The sequence below is a fragment of the Tachyglossus aculeatus genome, chromosome 3, assembly GCF_015852505.1.
Source record: "Tachyglossus aculeatus isolate mTacAcu1 chromosome 3, mTacAcu1.pri, whole genome shotgun sequence".
NCBI classification, from domain to species: domain Eukaryota; kingdom Metazoa; phylum Chordata; class Mammalia; order Monotremata; family Tachyglossidae; genus Tachyglossus; species Tachyglossus aculeatus.
The window spans coordinates 58,166,508-58,189,819 of NC_052068.1; the positions used below are offsets into that span (position 1 = coordinate 58,166,508).

Genomic DNA, 23,312 nt, shown 5'->3' on the forward strand with positions numbered 1-23,312 from the left:
TCTCCTGCCCTAGTGCTTAGGCTTAGCTAGCCTTAAGGGACAAGAGCCAGCTCCTAAGAAGGAAGCTTATTCCTACCTTTCTTTTTCTCCTTTTTCGACGGCACCTTCGGCGCAGCCTGCTGTTGATCAGATTGACCGTTCGTGTTGGTTTCCACTTCGGTAGACATGTTGGATTAAAGCAGGCAAATTGGCCTCACTTCTTGAGTCACTTACTGACTTTGGGGAACTCCCAAACTATGAGATTCAAACATACATGCTCGAAGGTGACCTGTAAACGGAGATCATTAGAGGCATGGTGAGGGCAGATGGGGGTTTAGTTGTGTTTCCAAGTTCACGTCTTAAAAGCCATCTTTTGGTTACCCTTTTTTTAAAGGTCTGAAGTCACAGCAAAGGAAAGCACATAAGAGAACAAATCGTCATATTTTGTGTTAAATCTCAGATGTCCTACACCTCTACAACATTCCCTCAAGAGGTTATGCAGTCCAAGCTGTATAGCAAGTAGAAAAAGCTGAAAGGCAGTGTAAGACAGTCAAATCCTGACAGTTTTTCCCACACAACATACCCCAAATCAACTCCTTTCTCTCCAAACTGCTCCCACCATTTTTTTTTCTTAATGATAATAACGATATTTGTTAAGGGCTTACTAGGTGTCAAGTACTGTTCTAAGCCCTCGGGTAGATAAAAAGCTAATCAGGTTGGACACAGTCCCTTCCCTACATGGGGCTCACAGTCTTAATCCCCATTTTCCAGATGAGGCAACTAAAGCACAGAGAAGTTAAGTGACTTGACCAAGGTCACAAAGCAGATAAGTGGCAGAGACAGGATTAGAACTCAGGTCCTTCTGACTCAAACCTTTGCTCTATCCACTAGGCAATACTTGATAAGTGCTTACTATGTGCCAGCACCGTCCTAAACACTGGGGTACTTATAAACTAGTCAGACTGGATATAGTCCATGTCTCACATGGGGCTTACAGTCTTAATCTCCATTTTACAAATACGGTAACAAACACAAAGAAGGGAAGTGAACAGACATGTGGCACAGCTGGGATGAGAATCCAGTTCCTTTTGAATCCCAGGTCCAGGTGCTAGCCACTGGCCCATGCTGCTTCTCTTAAATAAAAACATGAAACAAACAAACAAACAAAAACACCAACCGCCTCTAACCATCTTCCCTCGATCAGTTTTCCAGCACCTGAGCTGTACTGTTTCTACTGCCAACTCTAGCATTTAGGAATTCATTTACACCCTCATGTATGTTGGCTCAAGTTTATTTTCACTCCTCTAATTGTAAATATTCACGTTCCTCTCCACCATGAGTGTAAGTCTTCATGGGTAGAGAGTGTGTTGCTACATTGTTCTGTACCCCAAGACTTCTACTGCTGTGCACCTCACAATCAATGCTATTACCTGCAATTCTTTTCACAGATATGGAGCCACATTTTTAGCCTTTAGTCTCACTGGAAAATGGTTGGAGGAATAGCACTAAAATAACTTGAGTATGCCAATTTTCCTAACATTTCAGCTCTGAGGGAAAGTATGTCCTACTTTTAATTTCTCCTTTAATAAACTCAGTACTTGTGTACCAAGATTTCTACACTGCAGTTGTATTTGTACATAAAATGGGAATTAAGACTGTGAGCCCCACATGGGACAATCTGATCACCTTGTATCCCCCCCAGCACTTAGAACAGTGCTTTGCACATAGTAAGCGCTTAATAAATACCATCACTATTATTATTATTATTATTTAGAAAGACAGTGATATAAATCCATTTCAACAATAACCACCTCAGAGGGAACTATGGAGAGATCTTACTTCACACTTTAAAAATATTTGATTTTTTTTTTTTTTACATAGTTGGAGTCAGTGCAGTGATGTATTTATATTTAATGGGTTTGTTCATGGCCACCAATATTTTTTCGTGCCCTTGTTGGAACACTGATGGATAAGGACCCAAGGTCACTCCTGGGAGTGTTATGCCTTCTGGGAAGCAGCATGGCCTAGTGTATATATTTACATTTTTATAATCACAATTCTATTTTTATTAATGATGTGTATAGTTCCATAATTCTTTTTACTTATAATGATGCTACTGATGCCTGTTTACTTGTTTTGATGTCTGTCTCCCCCCATCTAGACTGTGAGGCTATTGTGGGCAGGGGTTGTCTCTATTGCTGAATTGTACTTCCCAAGTGCTTAGTACAGTGCTCTGCACAGAGTACGTGCTCAATAAATATCACTGAATTAAGGAGCACAGGACTGGGAGTCAGAGGTCCTGGGTTCTAATCCCAGCTTTGCCACTGCCAGCTGTGTGACCATGGGAAAGTCACTTTATTTCTCAGTGCCTCAGTTACCTCATCTGGAAAATGGGGTTGAAATCCCACTCCTTCCTACTTAAACTGGGAGTCCCATGTGGGACTGTGTTCATTCTAACTTGTATCTACCCCAGCACTTAGAACAGTACTTAGCACCTACTAAGTGCTTAACAAGTACTATTATTATTATTATTATTGTTTCCAAACTCTGATAGCCTTTGAGTAGAAGAGATTCTGTCTCTCCCTTTCCACTACAACTTCAGTACTCAGAAGGATGGTGGACTTTTTTTAGCTACAATGTAGAACAAAAGCTCCCTGCAGCTGGTAAAACCACCTTTTCTTTGGGGAGTTATGGGCTACTGGAAGTTGCACTTTGAGTGTTATACCAGAAGTAAGGAAGTGAGTACTCCTTTGCTATGATCAAATTATGAAATTTACAAGGTTCTATTCCTGTTAGTTTTGAACTGGCTAACTACTGCTGAAGTCACAAGATGCCACTGCAATATTTGGGTTTCTTTGAATAACCAAATCAATGGTATTTACTAAGCTTTTTCTTTAGGCAGAGCTCTGTACCAAGTGTTTGGGAGAATACAACAGAGTTGCTAGACATGATTTCTGACCTCAAGAAGCTTACAATGTAAGGGAGAACCAGTATGTAATTCAGACTTCATGTAGAAAAGCTAAAGTGATTTTTGGTGGGTGAATTATTTTCAGGGTTATTCCTCTTTAGATTGTAATATCCTTGCAGGCAGTGGTAATGTCTACCAACTCTATGGTACTCTAAGCACTTAGTACAATGTTCTGCAAACAGGAAGTACTCAGTTACCTTAGAACAGTGCTTTGCACATAGTAAGCGCTTAATAAATGCCATTATTAATTAGTTACCACTGACTGATTCCAGGAGGACACCTTTTTTAGTAGACAGAAATTCTGTACCATTCTTCAACTGGAGCAGTTAGAGAAGTAGCATGCCTTTGTGGAAACAGCACAAGTCTGGAAGCCAGGATGACCTGGGTTCTAATCCTGGCTCTGCCACTTGTCTGTTGGGTGCCTATGGGCAAGTCACTTCACTTCTATATGTTTGTACATATTTATTACTCTATTTTACTTGTACATAGTTATTCTATTTATTTTATTTTGTTAATATGTTTTGTTTTATTGTCTGTCTCCCCCTTCTAGACTGTGAGCCCACTGCTGGGTAGGGACCGTCTCTATATGTTGTCAACTTGTACCTCCCAAGCGCTTAGTACAGTGCTCTGCACACAGTAAGCGCTCAATACGATTGAATGAATGAATGAACTTCTCTGTGCCTCAATTACTTCATCTGTAAAATGGAGATTAAGACTGTGAGCCCCATGTGGGACACGGACTGTGTCCAACCTGATTAGCTTGTACCTACCCCAGTGCTAAATACAGTACCTGGCATGTAGTAAGAGCTTAAATAAAAAAGAAAAAAAAATAACCAAAAAAGACAAATACTGGAGCATGCACTAGTTTCTTCAATCAAATTCAAGATAGGGTCCTGCTATAGACCAGTTCACTCAATCATATTTATTCAGTGCTTATTGTGTGTAAAGCACCGTATTAAGTACTTGTTAACCATGTTCTTTCATTCCATGAAAAGAAAATGCTGTGTTGAAAAATCTTCCACTTCAGAACCAAAGGTGCATTAATGAATCCTCAGAAACCAAAAAAAAAAAATGAGCAACACAATATAAATTAGAAACAAATGATAGAGACATAATTATATGATCAAGTAGAAGAGTAAACTATATTCCAAAAATGAAAGATTTCAAATTAGATATGCACATATATGCATTCAATTGTATTTATTGAGTGCTTACTGTGTTCAGAGCACTGTACTAAGTGCTTGGGAAGTACAAGTTGGCAACATATAGAGATGGTCCCTACCCAACAGCAGGCTCACAGTCTAGAAGGGGGAGACAGACAACAAAACAAAAAATATTAACAAAATAAAATAGAATAAATATGTACAAGTAAAATAGAGTAATTAATATGTATAAACATATATACAGGTGCTGTAGGGAGGGGAAGGAGGTGGGCTCAGTCTGGGAAGGCCTCCTGGAGGAGTTGAGCTCTCAGTAGGGCTTTGAAGGGAGGAAGAGAAATGCAATACTTAATTTTCATCTTGCAATCTTTCACAGAGCACCTTTTAGCCAAAAGATTAGAAATATTACCAATTATTGTATTTGTAAAGCTCTTACTGTGTGTTCTAAACACTATTCTAAATACAGGGGTAGTTACAAACTAATTAGGTTGGATATAGTTCCTGCCTCAAGTAGGACTCATAGTCTAAGTTAGGAAGAACAGGTTTTAAATTGCCATTTTTCAAAGTATACATAAAATCCATTTGCCATGATCTACGCCACATTGAAATTTAACTTTAATCACTATTCAAGTCAGCCTGAATATTTCAGAGGAAGAAGGGTGCTTAATTCAGGGTAAACTTCATAGCATCACAATATTAAAATTAGAGAGTGCAAGCTTAAAAAAACTTACAACAGGATTGTTGTACCCAATATTCATGAAGCTGAGGGAAACATTATTAGCAAGTTAGCTTCCATTGGGGATACAATTACAATCATCTGCCTGCCAAAGATTTCCTTTTTTATTAAAAAAAAAAAGAGATCAGTCACAAGCAGCTCTTCTACACATCAATTCCATTTGCTGAGTACAGAGCACCTTGTTAAATGCTTGGAAGAATATGATCTGATTAATATATCCGACTCGCTCTAGTTTAAGAGCCAAGTGTGCATTCATGTACACACACACACACACACACACACTTTTCAGGAGACATGATTCTAAAGATCTATGGAATGCAATTTAAGACCACTGTGTCAGGTCAAAGGCTTCTGAGGGGCCACTAGTACTTGACTCATCTCCCGCTGAGTTGCTGAGCATTCAGGAATGTGCAGAGCTTAACATTACAGCCCACATTTAATTCGCAAGACTCCCGTACCCCACAGTTTAATGCTAAGACTTAACTCGGCCAAGTGCTGAGCAGGCAGTTTGGCCGGGAAATATTTTTCGTACCAAGACACCGAGCCTCAGTTTGAGAATAAATTCTTCGGGTAAGAGATTAGCGGCAGGGTGTTAGTCAGCACTTGAGAGCAAAGAACCATGTCCAAATACTTCACAGACAGATACAGGAACCTAAGTAGTAGCTATGAAATGCCAGGGAGAGTGCTTTGCGTTTTAAGCAGTTGTTGTAAGCACGGGTTCTTTGCCCAACTTCGGTTTATGTACTCTGGTTATGGATATCCAAAGTCAGGAGCCTCAGGTTTAGATCTCATGGAGCTGGGGATCCCCCTTTTCCTTTCCGTTATTCCCTGTAGGCACTCTTCCCTCCTATCAAAATAACCTTCTTACCTTTTGACTCTCAACTTTCCCTGCCTCTGACCCTTCGTTTATGCTTGTAAGCTCATTGTGGGCAGGAAATGTGTTTATTGTTATATTGTACTCTTCTAAGCACTTACTACAGTGCTTGGCATACAGAAAACCCTCAGTAAATACGACTGACCTACTTCCTATCTGAAACTACCTTCCCCTTCAGATTCAGATAGGATCTGAATGCAATTTATGACAGTGGTCTTAAATTGCATTTCATAGATCTTCAGAATCATGTCAGATTCAGATATTGAGAAGCAGCATGACTCAGTGGAAAGAGCATGGGCTTGGGAGTCGGAGGTCATGGGTTCATATCCTCGCTCCACTGCTTGTCAGCTGTATGACTTTGGGCAAGCTACTTAACTTCTCTGTGCCTCAGTTACCTCATCTGTGAAATGGGGATTAAGAGTGTGAGCCCCACGTGAGACATGACGACCTTGTATCCTCCCCAGTGTTTAGAACAGTGCTTTGCACATAGTTAAGTACTTAAATGCCACTATTATTATTATTATTTACCTAGCAAGTCTTCCCACCTTTAAGAGGCCCTCCTGAATTTCCATCTCTTCCAGAGAAACTTCCCCAATAAGTTCCCTCAAACCTCAAGCAGCATCAGCCTAATACGTATCATAAACACAATTCTTTATACCAGTTCTCCACTTTCATTTTTATGGATTTGTTAAGTTCTTACCATGTGCTAGGCATTGGGGTAGATGCAAGCTTGAAACAGTCCATTTCCCACATGGGACTCCAAGTCTTAATCCATCTTTTTCCAGATGAGGTAACTGAGGCCCAGAGAAGTGAAGCGACTTGCCCAAGGTCACCCAGAAGACCTTGGCAGAGCCTGGATTACAACCCAAGTTCTTCTGATTCCCAGGTCCATCCACTAGTCCTCATTGCTTCCCAAATGTTTCAATTACTTATTCATCTGTTACAAATTGTTCTCCCTCCTCCCGCTATATGAAAATAACTCATGTCTGCCTGCCTTCCCCATTAGCTTGAAGGTGCCTTGAAAAGAAGGAATGTTACACTTTGCTTTTCAAGTGCTTAGTGCAGTTCTCGGCACTCAATAATTGCCATTAGGTGATTAAAAGATACCTCTCTCAGGGTCGCACCTGGAGAGTTTCCAGTACTCTACCAGCCTTGGCTATGGGAGGGAGAGCCAAGCAGAGGCCTTTCCATTCCATTCCTAGCTTGGGCAGTGGCCAGCAAGTGGAAGGCAATCTGCTACAAGTCAAAACCCACCTGTGCTGGGCAGCCGTGACATGGGAGAGAGACAAGGTTGGATACTCAAGTTTACTGCACGAAAGGAGGCAAGGGTAAGCCACTTCCGTATTTTTACCAAGAAAACTCTATGGATACACTACAGAACGATTGCAAATGGAGAGATGTGTCCATGGTGTCACTGTGGGTTGGATACGTCTCAACAGCAAAAGACAAGATTAAAAAATACTGCCTTAGTCATTTAGTTTAGAGCAACAGACCATATAAGCGTGCAGTGTTTGAAGCACTACCATAACTTGGAGGTGAGACTTTTTTGCCTTAAATTAAGCTCGAGTTTGCACTCAGTGGAATCCTTTAAAAGTTTAGTCTTGCAACACGGTTCTACAGAATAAACTCTGTTCCCATTCAGTGATTCTGGATAGCCTAATCCTCCTTTCCTCTTACTTTCAGCCTCTCCTTCCTGCTCTCTTACAGAAGACAGAGAATGAACAAATCCTTTCATGGCCAGCTTTCCCCAAATACAAGATGACACTATCCACTCACATTAGGGAGATCTCAATCTCTATTCCATGTTTAAAGATAAGGAAGGACCAGCCCTAGGGGTTAAAACATCTTCAGAGAGAAGCAGCATGGTCTAGTGGAAAGAACATGGGCTTCAGAATCAGAGGACGTGGATACTAATCTTGGCTCTGCCACCTGCCTGCTGCGTAAACTTGGGCAAGTCACATCTTCTCTCAGCTTCAGTTTTCTCATGTAGAAAAGGGGGATTCGATACCTGTCCTCCCTCCCCCTTAGACTCTGTCTGACCTGATTATCTTGTATTTATCCCAGTGCTTAGCGGACACTTGATATTAGAGTTCAGGATAAAATCTGGATTAGAAATAGTTTATTTTGCTACAGGATTTTATTTTCTACTTTAGCCGAGTGCTACTAAACAGACCTGACCATTGCAAATAGCTTTCTAGACACCAGTTGCTGCTTCTTTCACCTCGGTTTTCATGCTATTCCTGACACTAGTATTTATTAAATGCCTGTGAGCTGAGCAGTGTACTAGATGATTGGGTGACTACAACAGGTGAGACAGTCTCAGTCGCCAAGAGTTTAGAATCCACCCACCCTCAGCACCTAGGTACATATGTGTAACATTTATACTAACATCTGTCTCTTCCTCTAGGCTGTAAATTTCTTGTGGGCAGAGAACATGTCTACTCTCCCAAGTGTCTAGTGCTGTGCACATACCTAGTGCCCAATAAATACCATATTTATATTAATGTCTATCTCTTCTCCCCCCAGTTCTCCCAGATTGTAAACTCACTGTGGGTAGGGAACGTGTCTGCTATGTATTGTACTCTCCCAAGTGCTTAGTACAGTGCTCTGTACATAGTAAGTGCTCAATAAATACCATTGATTGATTAATAAGAGAAACAGGGGGACAATTTGTAAATATGCAGAGCGAGAACAAAAGCAGACAGCAAAAGTATAACAAGAATGAAAAATTAAAAAAGAGAAAAAAAACAACCAAATATAAGAGCAGTGATTGTCAAGACTTCCAGCGTACAGGGAAGACGCGGGTTCAATATGGTTGTGTCAGCCTCCTCCTTTCATTGAGGTTCAGGGGAATGTGTGGAGGGGAGAAGAAAAAGTTGTTCAGAGTCCTAAGCACAAAGACACCTAGTAAGCCCTGTCTACCCCACTTCTGCATTGCATAAATAAAGCAGGGTAGTAGATTTCATTCTGGAATGCCTCTATTGCTTATGGATGACTGATTTGCATATCCTGTGGTTTTCTGTATTTGGATCAGGCAGCAAACCTTTCAACACAATGCTCTAGCAGAGATGGCTGGAAAGAATTCCCACCTCATGACATTACTGAAACACAAGTTAATCATGACAGCAACCTGTAAGCCTGAGGTCAAGAAGAATTGGACTAAGTACGAAGGGCAGAGACCACATTCTCCTCTGCAACTAGTGAAACAAGATGAATTCTGAATGCTTCAACATTAAAGGAGCCAAACAGGCATATTTTAAAGATTGGTAACACAGTAACAGAGTTGAAATTGAGAAACAGAAAGCAATGAGGATTGTGGCCTAGTGGAAAGAACACGGTCCTGAGAAGCAGAGGAGCTGTGTTCTAACCCTGGCTCTGCCACTTGTCTGCTGTGTGATCTTGAGCAAGTCACTTCACTTATCTGTGCCTCAGTTACCTCACCTGTAAAACAGGGATTAAGACTGTGAACCCCATGTGGGACATGGACTGTGTCCAACCTGATTAGCTTGTATCTACCACAGTGCTTAGTTCAGTGCCTGACACAATTTGTACTTAAATACCATCAAAAAAAATGCAACAAAAGGGTGAATATGTCCACCAACTCTGTTGTATTGTACTTTTCCCCATTGTATTTAGTACAGTACACTAGCAGCATGGTCTAGTGGATAGAAATGGGCCTCAGTTACCTCATCTGTAAAATGGGGATTGAAACTGTGAACTTCACATGAGTCCAACCCCATTTTCTTGTATCCACCCCAATGCTTAGTACAGTGCCTGGCCCATAGTAAGTGCTTAACAAATAACAATCATTAATACATTTCTCTGCCTGCAGTAAGCTCTCAATAAGTACTATTGATTGAAATGGCATGTATGCAGACTACAACATACATGTATTTAATGTTCATTCTTTGAGCACTTTTTTGGGAGGAATTCTCTTTCACCTGGAAATTTGAGTTCATTCATTCATATGTATTGAGCACTTACTGTGTGTGGAGCACTGTACAAGGTGCTTGGAATGTACAGTTCAGCAATAAAAAGACAATCCCTGCCCACAACAGTTTTACAGTCTAGAAGGGGAGAGACAGAAATCAAAAACAAGTAAACAGGCATTAATATAAATAAATAGAATTAGAGATACGTACATATACACAAGTGCTATAGATTGGGGGGAGAGCAAAGGGAGAGAGTCGAGGCAATGAGGAGGAAGAGCTGAGAAAAAAGGGGAGATTAGTCTGGAAGGCCTCTTGGAGGAGGTGAGCCTTCAGTAGAGTTATGACGGGGGGAAAGTTCTGCTGTTTACTGTGTTTATAGATTTGTGTGTCCTTCATTCAAAGAAGACACCACTGATGAAGTGCATGCCTGTGTCTAAAAGGGACAGCGGCTGGGGGAATTCATTCATTTAATCATATTTATTGAGCACTTACTGTGTGCAGAGCACTGTTCTGGGGGATGTCTACAGACCTAATACTAATCATGGTACTTAAGTACTTACTATGTACCCAGCACTCTTCTAAGCACTAGGGTAGAATGAAGTTAATCAGGTCGGACACAATCCGTCCCACCCATGGCTCATAGGCTAAGCTGGTCCTACAGGGAACACAAAGGCTGTCCCTTACTTAGCTGTGTTTAATGTTTGCAGCACCTGGGACTGTTTGCCTCCTTGTCTCTCTCAATGTGAAGCTTTTGCTCAGAGAGTTACTTCCTCACAGTTCCGTTCACCACAGTTTTCAGCTGGGATGCAGAATTTTCTGATGCTTTGATTTTACCACATCCCTAAAAAGCTTACTCTGCTCTTGTTAATGGTATTTATTGAGCACTTACTGTGGGCAGACCACTGTATTATGATATGGTATTTGTTGAGCACTTACTATGAATGAGGAACAGTACTAATCGCTGGTGTGGTTACAAGCGAATCTAGTTGGACACAGTCCCTGGCCCATGTTGGGGCTCACAATCTCAATCCCCATTTTACAGATGAGGTAACTACAGCACAGAGAAGTGACACTTGCCCAAGATGACACAGCAGACAAGCGGTGTATTAGAACCTAGGATGTTCTGACTCCTAGGCCCTTCAGCACCTAGGTACATATGTGTAACATTTATACTAACATCTGTCTCTTCCTCTAGGCTGTAAATTTCTTGTGGGCAGAGAACATGTCTACTCTCCCAAGTGTCTAGTGCTGTGCACATACCTAGTGCCCAATAAATACCATATTTATATTAATGTCTATCTCTTCTCCCCCCAGTTCTCCCAGATTGTAAACTCACTGTGGGCAGGGAACGTGTCTGCTATGTATTGTACTCTCCCAAGTGCTTAGTACAGTGCTCTGTACATAGTAAGTGCTCAATAAATACCATTGATTGATTAATAAGAGAAACAGGGGGACAATTTGTAAATATGCAGAGCGAGAACAAAAGCAGACAGCAAAAGTATAACCTTAGGTTGGTAGATATGATCTCTGCCTTCAAGAAGCTTACAATCCAGAATAGTCCCACATAATGCTGCCTCTCTCATTTTAGCTGAAAATTTCAGGGCATCTCACAGCAGGATGGAGAGCAGTCATCTCTTCAAGGAATTTCACCTCGTATTGATCTTCCATTGTTTTCTAAAACTCATTGGACTTTCATGTTTTCTACTGCAAGTAGAATATGTTGGCTTACTTCCGGAGGAGCTGTAAAGTGTGAGTTTTAAGTTTTAGGACAGGTCACAAAGCTTAATACACAACTTCTAAAATTTACCTCTTTCTATCATCATCAATCGTATTTATTGAGCACTTACTATGTGCACAGCACTGTACTAAGCGCTTGGGAAGTACAAATTGGCAACATATAGAGACAGTCCCTACCCAACAGTGGGCTCACAGTCTAAAAGGGGGAGACAGAGAACAAAACCAAACATACTAACAAAATAAAATAAATAGAATATGTACAAGTAAAATAGAGTAATAAATATGTACAAACATATATACATATATACAGGTGCTGTGGGGAAGGGAAGGAGGTAAGATGGGGGGGGATGGAGAGGGGGATGAGGGGGAGAGGAAGGAAGGGGCTCAGTCTGGGAAGGCCTCCTGGAGGAGGTGAGCTCTCAGCAGGGCCTTGAAGGGAGGAAGAGAGCTAGCTTGGCGGATGGGCAGAGTTGGAACCAAGTTTGGGACCAAGTGAGCTCTGAGGAGACTGGTTTGGGGCGGAGGGGACGAGGAAAAGAAAAATATGTTGAGACTGACCATTTAATTCTGCCCCTCATGACAGGATCATAAGTTTCTACACCTCATTTCTCTAGTTCCCATGATCTGGAAAACTTTTCTATAGTCAACAAATACAAGGAGGCATAAATAAGTTTCAAACCCCTCCTTTCTGTTAAATAGTAGCAGATGGCAGTAATTATAGGTGCAACAGATTGTGTATTCAGTCCATGAGTTAGTGATTTTCCACCTAGGATTATGGTGACCAGAAGACCCTGCATGGGTGGGACAATTACACCCTTTGGTTTTAGTAGTGGTTATGGATTTATTGAGCATAACATTGTACCAAGCACTTGGGAAAAGTACAAAAGCAGCAAGGCACTTATTCTTGCCACCCAAAAAGCCTAACATGGAGCCTATCAGTATAGGGGAAACAGCATGGCTTAGTGGAAAGAGCATGGTACTGGGAGTCAGAGGAGCTGGGTTCTAATCCCTGCTCTGTCACTTACCTGCTGAGTGACCTTGGACAAATCACTTAACTTTTCTGTGTGTTTTCTGGGCTGAGAAATGAGGAAGTAATACCTGTTCTCCCTCCTACTTAGACTATGAGCCCTGTGTGGGACAGGGACTGTGTCCAATCTGATTAACTTGTATCTACCCAGTAGTTCATTATTACTTTATGTAATAGTAATAATAGGCTTAACAAATGTAGTAGTAAAAATACTGATGCTAATAAATCTGAGCACCTGAGTGCTGAACATTATGCTAAGGTCTTGGGAGAGTACAATAGAGTTAAACATGATTCCTGCCCTCAAGGAGCTTAAAATTCACATTCATACCCACTACTTCCTTTTATCTGTGAACTATCTCACTGTCTTTCCCCTACTAGGTAAACTGCTTGAGGGCAAGAATCAAGCCTACTTACTCTGTGGTACTCTCCCCAGTTCTCAGAATAGGGCTCTGCACACAATAGGTGCTCAATAAATGCTACCATTTGATTGCTTGATCTCCCTTACCATACTAGTTCTGGAGATAACTGACTCCTGAGTGTCCCCAGCCAGTTGGAAGTCCAGTCACTAGCTCCTTGCCTGGCAGTGGGAGAGGCAGTGACTTTGTCAATGGGTAGTCCTAAGTGACTGTAGAGTGAGGCTCCCTTGTAGCCATTAAGGGAGTGTCCTCAAAAGCAATTCCTTTCAAATGGACTGAGGGAGGAGCAGTAGTAACAAATACTATTTATTGAGCACCTACTTAATGTGATGTACTGTACTGAACCCTTAGGCACTACAGACTCAGACATACTCCCTGCCCACATGGAGATTACATTTTTAATAGGTGACATAGAAAGTCAAGCCGTGGAATCAAAATAAATGAGTCAATATTCAATCAAATCAGTGGTATGCACTGACTTTATGTAAAGTTCTCTACTAAGCCCTTGGGAGAGAATAATACTGCAGGTAGGCATGATCCCTGCCTACAGGGAGCTTAAAGACCAGAGAGGCTGACATAGTGCCTGGGCGTAAATAGGCAAGCGAATATGGAACTAGTCACTCAGCTACATCTCCTAAGGGTTCTCTTATTTGGTTCTTCATTGTAGAAATGGCAGTGAAAAGAGTTCTTCTTGGTTACAGTCACTACCAAAGGCAAACTGACTCTCCAGGGTGTGAATAAGTTTCTGGCACAGATAGAGGATACCTTTTGGGTTATCATCATTATGACATTTGAGCACTTACCATGTATCAAGCACTGTTTGAAGTGCTGAGATAGATACAAGAGACTCAGGATGGACACAGTCCCAGTCCTATGTGGGATTTGCAGTCTAAGTAGTGAGAAATATTTAATCCTCATTTGACAAGTGAGAAAATTGAGGCACAGCAAAGGTGGAGGATTCAGGATTAGAACCCAAATCTACTGACTCCCAGACTTGTGTTCTTTCCACTAGGCCACACTGCTTCCAAGCCTGTCAAGATGCTGACTCTAAAAGGAAACATAATACTAAATTTATTCACCTAGAATTGACTATACGAGGGTCACTTTTAGAACAAGGAACAATTTCCGTAGCTTCTTCCATTTTAATATCAGATATTAGGGGGCTTCTTGGAGCGATTTCCCTACCACCATTTTATTAAAGAACTTCAGCTTCCTGAGGCTGAAGCTAGGGAGAAAAAACAACCCTCATTAGTGACATAGATTAACAGAGGTAATAATAATAACAATAATAATAATGATGGTATTTGTTAAGCACTTGCTATGTGCAAAGCACTGTTCTAAGCACTGGGGGGGATACAAGGTGATCAGGTTGTCCCACGTGGGGCTCACAGTCTTAATCTCCATTTTACAGATGAGGTAACTGAGGCACAGAGAAGTTAAGTGGCTTGCCCACGGTCACATAGCTGACAAGTGGTAGAGGCGGGATTCAAACTCATGACCTCTGACTCCCAAGCCCGTGCTCTTTCCACTGAGCCACGCTGCTTCTCTAAGTAATTATTACCTAGAATATATTACATAGACCTGAGTTAACTGTCAACAAGATATTATCAATAAATACCATTTCTTGATTGATAACTAGCTTACCCTTTAAAAAGGGTCCAACTAAGTTTCTGGAGAGGAATGTGATGAGAATTGGAAACATTAATAAAGTAGAATAACAATCTTTGCTAGGTGTCCAGTATTTCATCGTTTTTACAATATGTTTTCCATTGTGTCTTGGTATTTTGTTCCCGATTCAGCTGAACTGTTACACTACAGCGTGTAAAATATTACATCCAAGGAGAGTGGTGGCGGCCAAGAGGACAGGAAAACAGTCTTTACCACTGTCTTCAAAGTCTCCCATAGGGAACAGGAGAAATTGCCAGAGAAACTGCAATATCAAAGTTATGCAGTTCCGATACTTGAGCCAACACTTTCCTCTCCTGAACTGCTCAGATTCCCGTTAGGAATGTACTCTTCTCTGCCTGCAAACATCACAGCTCAAGAACAGTGATGGGCTCAAGCCTGTTCCCCTGCAGGTCTACAAGTTCCACACACCATCACCCAAAAGTTCTCTCCAGATAGTGAATGTTTCACTCCTTCCTCCCTCCACCAAGAAGCGGGGAACACACTAATCAGTGTGATCTAGTGGAAAAGAATTTGGGTCTGGGAGTTGGAGGACCTGGGTTCTAAACCCAGCTTTGCCACTCGTCTGCTGTATGACTTTTGATCAAGTCACTTCACCTCTCTGTTCCTCACTTCCCTCGTCAGTAAAATGGGAATTAAAATGTAGGGCATGGATTGTGTCCAGCCTGATTAGCTTGTATTTATCCCAGTACTTAGTAAAGTGCCTGGCACATGGTAAACACAAATACCATTAAAAAAAGTGAATAAAGGTCTAAAATTCCTAAGATGACAAAGGTCAGCGTGATTCAACACGATTGATTCTGACCCTTCTGGAGTCTGGAAGGATTTGGTCAGCATGCGTGATAATGATAAAGTAGGAAAGCCATTCCATTTTCACCTGTCTCTGCACCATTAAATCCGAACAAGAATAGAGGAACACTAAGATTACTTCAATCCACTTAGTGGGCAGAATCAATCAATCATATTTATTGAGCGCTTACTGTGTGCAGAGCACTGTATGAAGTGCTTGGGAAGTACAAGTTGGCAACATATAGAGACGGTCCCTACCCAACAGTGGGCTCACAGTCTTGAAGGGGGAGACAGAGAAGAAAACAAAACAAATTAACAAAATAAAATAGAATAGATATGTACAAAATAGAGTAATAAATACATACAAACATATATACATACATACAGGTGCTGTGGGGAAGGGAAGGAGGTAAGGCGGGGGGGGCTGGAGATGGGGAGGAGGGGGAGAGGAAGGAGGGGGCTCATTCTGAGAAGGCCTCCTGGAGGAGGTGAGCTCTCAGTAGGGCCTTGAAGGGAGGAAGAGAGTTAGCTTGGCGGATGTGCGGAGGGAGGGCAAGAACTGACTGACCTGGGCTGGAGAAGTTATGGAAATGCTCAAGATGCAGGCCTGCCTAAAGCAGAGATGAGTCTGGCATGAAAACAAACAAATACTTGAGCTAAGTTCACTCCCTGATTAGCCTTGGGAGTTTTTGCAGTCCTGTTCTAGGTATGTGATAAAGGAAGTTTTCAGTTACCAATTTTAGTCCTCTTTCATAGCTACGGGGTGTCCCCCCTCAACTACTTTACATACCAAGTCTCCAACTTTTGAGGCTTAAGATTAACTTGTGGTTATCAGATTTTGTAAATACAAAAAGGCCTAAATATGTATGATAAGCATTCCTTCCCTATTATTACTCCTTTTCTGCATTTCCAAATGCCTAAGTGATCGCTTGACATAGCTAAGAGTTGGCAAACATAGCAACATTAAGATAACCTTACTTAATTTATGGTATTGAGCTACAGATTCCGTCCTTGGATGGGAAGGCTCTGTATTCAAGCCAGAAGGATGAGGAAAGATAAGATGGCCAGTTACTCAGGAACAAACTAGACAATTTAGCTGTGCAAAGGGAAATATTTTCTCCTAGTTGTTCCATCCTTCCCACCCCCAAATTGGAAGTGGAAATACATCCCAAAATTAAGATCAATTCCACTGATAGACAAAAAGTGTTACAGAAAAATGCTAAGTTAAAAGCATGGCTAAGAGAAGCAGCGTGGCTTAGTGGAAAGATCACGGGCTTGGGAGTCAGAGGTCATGGGTTCGAATAATTACTCCGCCACTTGTCAGCTCTGTGACTGTGGGCAAGTCACTTAACTTCTCTGGGCCTCAGTTACTGCATCTGTAAAATGGGGATGAACACTGAGCCCCATCTGGGACAATCTGTTAACCCTGTATCGGCCCCAGTGCTTAGAACAGTGCGTGGCACATAGTAAGCACTTAACAAATATCATTATCATTATTAAGTTGATTCAAGCAACAAGAAAATACTAAGAAATTAGTTAAATGCTTACTATTTACAAACCACGGTACAGAGCACTGACATTTTATAAACATGTGGAACTCACAATTTAAGAGGGAGGGAAGGCAGAAATTGAATCTCTGTTTTCCAGATGAGGAAATGAAGGCTCGATCAAGTGACTTGCCCAAGATCACACTGTCAGAAGGTGGCAATACAACCCTCCTCTCTGATCTCCCATCCTCCTGTCTCTCCCCACTTCAGTCTATACTTCACTCTGCTGCCCAGACTATCCTTGTGCAGAAATGCTCTGGGTATGTTACTCCCCTCCTCAAAAATCTCCAGTAGTTGCCTGTCAACCTAGGCATGAAGCAAAAACTCCTCACTCTCAGCTTCAAGGCTCTCCATCACCTCGCCCCCTCCTACCTCACCTCCCTTCTCTCCTCCTACAGCCCAGCCCGCACCCTCCACTGCTCTGCCACCGCTAACCTCCTCACTGTGCCTCATTCTCACCTATACTGCCATCGACCCCAGGCCCACGTCCTTCCCCTGGCCTGGAATGCCTTCCCTCCACACAACCAGACTAGTTCTCTTCCTCCCTTCAAAGCACTACTAAAAGCTCACCTCCTCCAGGAGGCCTTCCCAGACTGAGCCACCTTTCTCCTCTCCTCCTCCCCATCCCCCTGCCCTAGCTCCTTCCCCTCCCCACAGCACTTGTATATATATTTGTTCAGATTTATTACTCTATTTTGCTTATACATATTTACTATTCTATTTTGTTAATGATGTGCATATAGCTATAATTCTATTTGTTCTGACAATTGACACCTGTCTACATGTTTTTGTTTTGTTGTCTGTCTCCCCCTTCTAGACTGTGAGCCCGTTGTTGGGTAGGGACCGTCTCTATATGTTGCCAACTTGTACTTCCCAAGCACTTAGTACAGTGTTCTGCACACAGTAAGTGCTCAATAAATATGGTTGAATGAATTAGAACCCAAATCCCCTGTCTCCCAGGCCAAAGCTCTATCTAGTGGGCCATGCAAACTTTCAGAGATAAAGTGAACCTCTTCCTCAGAGTCCCACCCCAATTATTCAAGACCTCTAACTCCCTCCTAAGACCCTCCAGTGCCCATCACCACCTCCAACTCCCAAAAACCATACCAGCTTCTGATTCCTGGACCAACAAGAGCAAACTTCCCTGAAGGTCATTCTCCCCAGCTTCCCACTTCCACAATCCCCTCACTCTTGAGGAGGTTTTCCGTCGGCTCTCAAATCTATCCCTTTTACTTTCCCTAGAGATTTCCCAGCTTTCTTCCCTTCTGTCCACCTCTTTCCATCAGCTCCTTCCTCTCTTTCAACTTGCTCAACCCTCTCCCCCACAGTAACAATAATAATAACTATGGTATTTGTTAAACACTTACTATGTGCCAAGCACTGTTCTAAACACTGGGGTAGATACAAGGTAATCAGGTTGTCCCACGTGGGGCTCACAGTCTTAATCCCCATTTTATAGATGAGGTAACTGAGTCACAGAGAAGTTAAGTGGCTTGTCCAAGGTCACACGGCAGCAAGTGGAGGAGCTTGGTTTAGAGAACCCACATTCTCTAACTTCCAAGCTCATGCTTTTTCCACTAAGGCATGCTACTTCTCTCAGTAAAAGGTCTTTTCTTGATCTGCACAGCATTCTCTAACTCTGCCCCCCTTTCTCCTCCCACTTTTTGAGGAATGGTCTGGACTGACTGCTTACTGTGTGTAAAGCACAATTCCTTCTATTGGGCCATATACATCGAATGCCTTCACTTTTCAGCTCTCTGTCATCCAGTTTTCACTTCTTCCACTCTGAGACCACACCCATCACTAAAGTCTCCTCTGGGTCAAGTCCTTTCCCCCCTTCTGACTGCTTCTTCTCAGGTTTCCTTGGCTAGCTCTTCTTCCTCCTTCTGCCTCTTATCCATAACTTTCCCCCCAAGTAATTTATGCAGGGTCATACCTCAGTCAAGGGACTGAGCTGGGATTAGAACCCAGGTCCTCTGAATTCCAGGCCTGTGCTAGATCACTGGGCCACAACTGATTCAGTCCTTCCATCAGCATTATATTCCACTTAATTTGCTTTCAAGTTTCCTTTGTTGTTACTAGCTGTAAACATGTTTCTCCTTAAATTCCCAGCAAGTTACATTGTAAGCTTCTGGAGGGCAGGGACCATGTCTATTACTTATTATACTCCCCCAAGAAAGTAGTACAATGCTCTGTACATACTGGTGATGGAATACAGATCACTAATATAATCAATATATTTTAGAATTTTTTTTTCAAATTTTGCCTTAACATTTCAAGAGAAGGGGAAAAAAAAGTCTAACTAGTTATAGACTCACCCCTGGATTTGCACACAGATGTTTTGTTTGCAAATATTTTCTAGGACAGAGTCTTCAACAGGATTTTATGGTTAGTTAGAACACAGGGCTGGGAGTCAGAGGACCTGAGAATTAGAAAATTCCAGCTCTGCCATGTCTGCTCTGTGACCTTGGGCAAACCACTTTACTTCTCTGTGCCTCAGTTACTGCATCTGTAAAATGAGGATTTTGACTGTGAGCCCCAAAAGGGACATGGACTGTTTCCAACATGATTACAGTGCCTGATACGTAGTAAGTGCTTAATAATTAAAAAAACAAAAAACACAACAATGGAAACACAAAAACTCTTGGTAGAGCATGGAGTGGGGCGCTTTCTCCAGAATGCCTTTCCCCCAAAAAGCCATGACTGGAGAATATATATTCCTTAAGATACAAAGTTGTCCTAGCTGGACTTTGGTCTCCACATCCATTAATTACTAAAGGTGCCAAGGACCAAGTCACTGTGATTTTCTTCTCCCTTCCCCCAACTCCCCTGTAGAAAGATGGTAGGGTCAACGTGCAAAGCATGTCTTAAGCTAAACAGAGCAAAGTGCAAAAATATTTACAGAATACCTGCTGCTTTAGAAGTTGAACCTGCAACACTATTCCTTTATATTTGAGAGTAACTTTCCTTTGTCATAGTTCCAAGAAAGAAAGGGATGGGGGAGGGAGGGGAAAGGAGGGAGGAAAGGAGGGGAAAGGAAGGAGGGAGGGAGGGAGGGAAGAGAGGGTAGGGAGGGAGAGAGGGAAGAGAGGGGAGGGAGGGAGAGAGGGAAGAGAGGGAGAGAGGGAGGGAGGGAGGGAAGAGAGGCAGGGAGGGAGCAAGAAACGGAGAGAGAAAAAAAGAGAGGGAGGGAGGGAGAGAAAATTCATTTTTCCTCCTCTTTTCCCAAAGGAAGCAATCCTGAGTAGTTAGGTAATGCCTATGCATTATATACACCATGCACTACTTTAGCATGTGGCAGTTAGAATACAATAGTACATTCATGTCAGCCCCTATGTGGCTTGACCTACAATGACAATTATGCACATAAATCTCAGAAATAATTGCCATTCGTTTTTCACATTTTCTGCACTGAGTAAGCTTAAACACTAGTGCTCATTTGCTGGGGGACAGAGAAGGAAAACCGATTCAGAAACATCTGCATTTTAAATGATGACCAGCTGGACATATTGAGGTACAACATGCAATTAGATCTTACACCTTGTGAGGTAAATTTAGGACATGGGTGCAAAAAAAAAAAAGTTAGAGAGAGCAGATGCCAGGAATTCTAGTGCCTACCCATGAACTGTCCCCCGAAAATAGCACTCATCTCCAGAGAAATCATCAAGCAGAGGATAGGCCTGCTCAACTACACCAAGTCTGCATTCAGTGCTTCCCTTTCCTAGGACCTCCAGGCTAAAGTGCTCATTCCCCTTAAGTGTTATCAAGAGGGTTTACAATAGAGTTTTCTGCAGCTTGTTTTTCAGAGACCCTCTTGGGTTTCTGAGTTGAGTCAAAAGGAAAGAAATCCATCAGCCGTGTGATGCTTCCTCAAAGCAGCCATGTAGGTATGTACGCTGAAGGGTTGAATTGATTAGTCTGTCATTTGTGACTATGAACCCACTGTTGGGTAGGGACTGTCTATATGTTGCCAATTTGTACTTCCCAAGCGCTTAGTACAGTGCTCTGCACATAGTAAGCGCTCAATAAATACGATTGATTGATTTGTGCTTTGGCCTCTGAACCAGTTCATTCATTCAATGATACTTATTGAGCACTTACTGTGTACAGAGCACTAAGCGCTTGGGAAGTACAACTCAGCAACATATAGGGACAGTCCCTACCCAACAACGGGCTCACAGTCTAGACAGGGGAGACAGACAACTAAACAAAACATGTAGACAGAAGGCTGCATGGTCTGGATGGATATTTCACACTTCCAGGTTGCATCACATATGATAATCAAGACTGGGTTTGCCTTCTGGTTTAGTCTGGGCTTTTGAAGGAATAGGGTTTAATCACTCTGGTCCTCCCTCCCCACAGAAAGTCAGAATTCCCGTTTTTCTCTTTATGAGGACAAGTTTTATTTATTAATATTGATGTCTGTCTCCCTCTACAGACTGAAAGTTTTTTGTGGGCAGGCAATGTGTTTGTCAACTTTATTGCCTTGTATGCTCCCAAGTGCTCTGCACGTAGTAGTGAGTGCTCAATAAATACAACTGATGATGAGGATCATGATGATGTTCTCTTGTTTATTATGTGTCAGTGGTCTCACCAGCAGAGCCAGGCCATCTTGGGGAACTCATATGCCTACTGATTAGACAGAATTCAGAGAACAGTCCCACCCCCAGTAATCATTAGAGGAACCAATAAGCAAGGAGCGGAGTTTACCTGCTGGACACTGCTTACTTGGTTTACACTGAACTAGACTGGGTAATTCAGCATGGCAAAGTGGATAGACTATAGGCCTGGAAGTCAAAAAGACCTGGGTTCTAACCCCGGGCCCACCGCTTATCTGCTGTGTGACCTTGGGCAAGTCACTTCACATCTCTGGGCCTCAGTTACCTTTTCTGTATAATGGAGACTAAGAGTGTGAGCCCCATGTGGGACAGAGATTGTGTCCACCCCGATTTTCTCATATGCATCCCAGGGCTTAGTACAGTGCCTGACACACTTAGTGCTTAACAAATGCCATTATTGTTATTACTATTATTAATTCCTTGTTAAAAAGTCTCCAGAAGTAGAATTATTGCTGTATTTTTCTCTCCCAAATACAACTGAGCATAGTAAGTGCTCAATAAATACCAGTGATTGATTCTGCCTTCCTTCATAGCCAGTTCTAAGGACAAGTGGCTTTTATGCCCCACAAACACAATCATCACGAGAATTCCAACTTTCAAAGGAGGAAATAACAACAACTGTGGTCTGTTAAGTGCTTACTCTGTGCCAAGCACCATATTAAGTGCTAGTGTAGATACAAGATAATGGGTCTCAGTCTAAATAGAAGAACAAACACTGCATCCCCAGTTTGCAGTTGTGGGAAATGGAGGCACAGAGAAATTAAGTGACTTGACCAAGGTCATACAGCAGGTACATGACTCCCAGACCTGTACTTTTTCCACTAGACCAAAAGATTGGGTGTGGAGGGAAAGGAAACAGCAGAGAAAATATGACTTGAAAGTGTCAAAAATGAAGAAATGGAATTTGAACGATTAATGATTGTAGTGGATAGAGCATGGGCCTGGGCGTCGGAAGGACCTGAATTCTGTTGTGTTACCTGGGGCAAGTCCCTTCACTTCTCTGTGCCTCAGTTACCTCATCCGGAAAATGGGGATTTCAACTGAGAGCTCTATTTGGGACATGGACTGTGTCCAACCTGATTAGCTTGTGTACACCCCAGAGCTTAAAACAGGGCCTGGAACATAGTAAGTGCTTAACTAGTACCATAAAAAAAGGAAAAAAGAAGATTTACAGTTGGAAATTTTACTGGGCCACTAAGGGCAGGAGGACAGTGTCCAAAGTCAAACCTCAAAGAGCTAAGGTTAAACTCAAAGAAGCATCTGCCATACAGAGGAAGTTTTGTCATTTCTTTCTAGATTTTTTTTTTCCCCAGAGTCTAGTTGCTCAGGTACTACTCTGGCAAGATCAAGATGGAATTAACGTACTCCAGCTTGACTTTCACTTGATCATTCCATCTTTGCAAGTATCAGCTTAAGCTGTACGATCATGTGAGATTTCTCAACAGCCACACACCCAGGAAGGTTGGTTATTTAGCTTAATTCCAAATGGTAAAAATGAGATGTCACCAGAGAAATAACCTCTACTGGGCCGTCGACTCAGAGGCCTATAGATGCATTTTCTGACCCAGCCTGAATTACAGCTGTGGGCAGAGAGGAGAACTGTCAGAGCAGAGGGAATGTTACTGTCCCATAAACTTTTGGCTTTGAACTAGCTAGGCCTGATTTAGAGGCCTACAGGGCCCTTAGCAGTGGAAAGAGGGTTGAGAACTGTTGGCTTTTGTAGAATCTAGTTCATTTTATACTAAAATGGCTTGAGGGGCCATATTTAGAGGTTGTCAGATCATCTCCTAGGGAATTCTCTGGAAATCATTAAATGGGCAAAGTGGCCCAAGAGAACTCAAG

The 23,312-nt window shown here is 42.2% G+C and overlaps 1 protein-coding gene and 1 non-coding gene across 3 annotated transcripts in view; one reads left to right on the forward strand and one right to left on the reverse strand.

Annotated features, from left to right (window-relative positions):
- The window catches only part of DAB2 (DAB adaptor protein 2), an 86,586-nt gene that overhangs the window by 40,714 nt on the left and 22,560 nt on the right, over nucleotides 1-23,312 (reverse strand). For both annotated transcript variants that reach the window (XM_038743681.1, XM_038743680.1), the window contains exon 2: nucleotides 77-268. In XM_038743681.1, coding sequence (XP_038599609.1) covers nucleotides 77-167 — 91 coding nt within the window. In that variant the 5' untranslated portion in view covers nucleotides 168-268. The remainder of the gene's footprint in view (nucleotides 1-76; nucleotides 269-23,312) is intronic.
- On the forward strand, nucleotides 6,824-6,961 carry LOC119926060. The gene has a single exon (XR_005449974.1). It is a non-coding gene; the product is annotated as a small nucleolar RNA SNORA7 (small nucleolar RNA).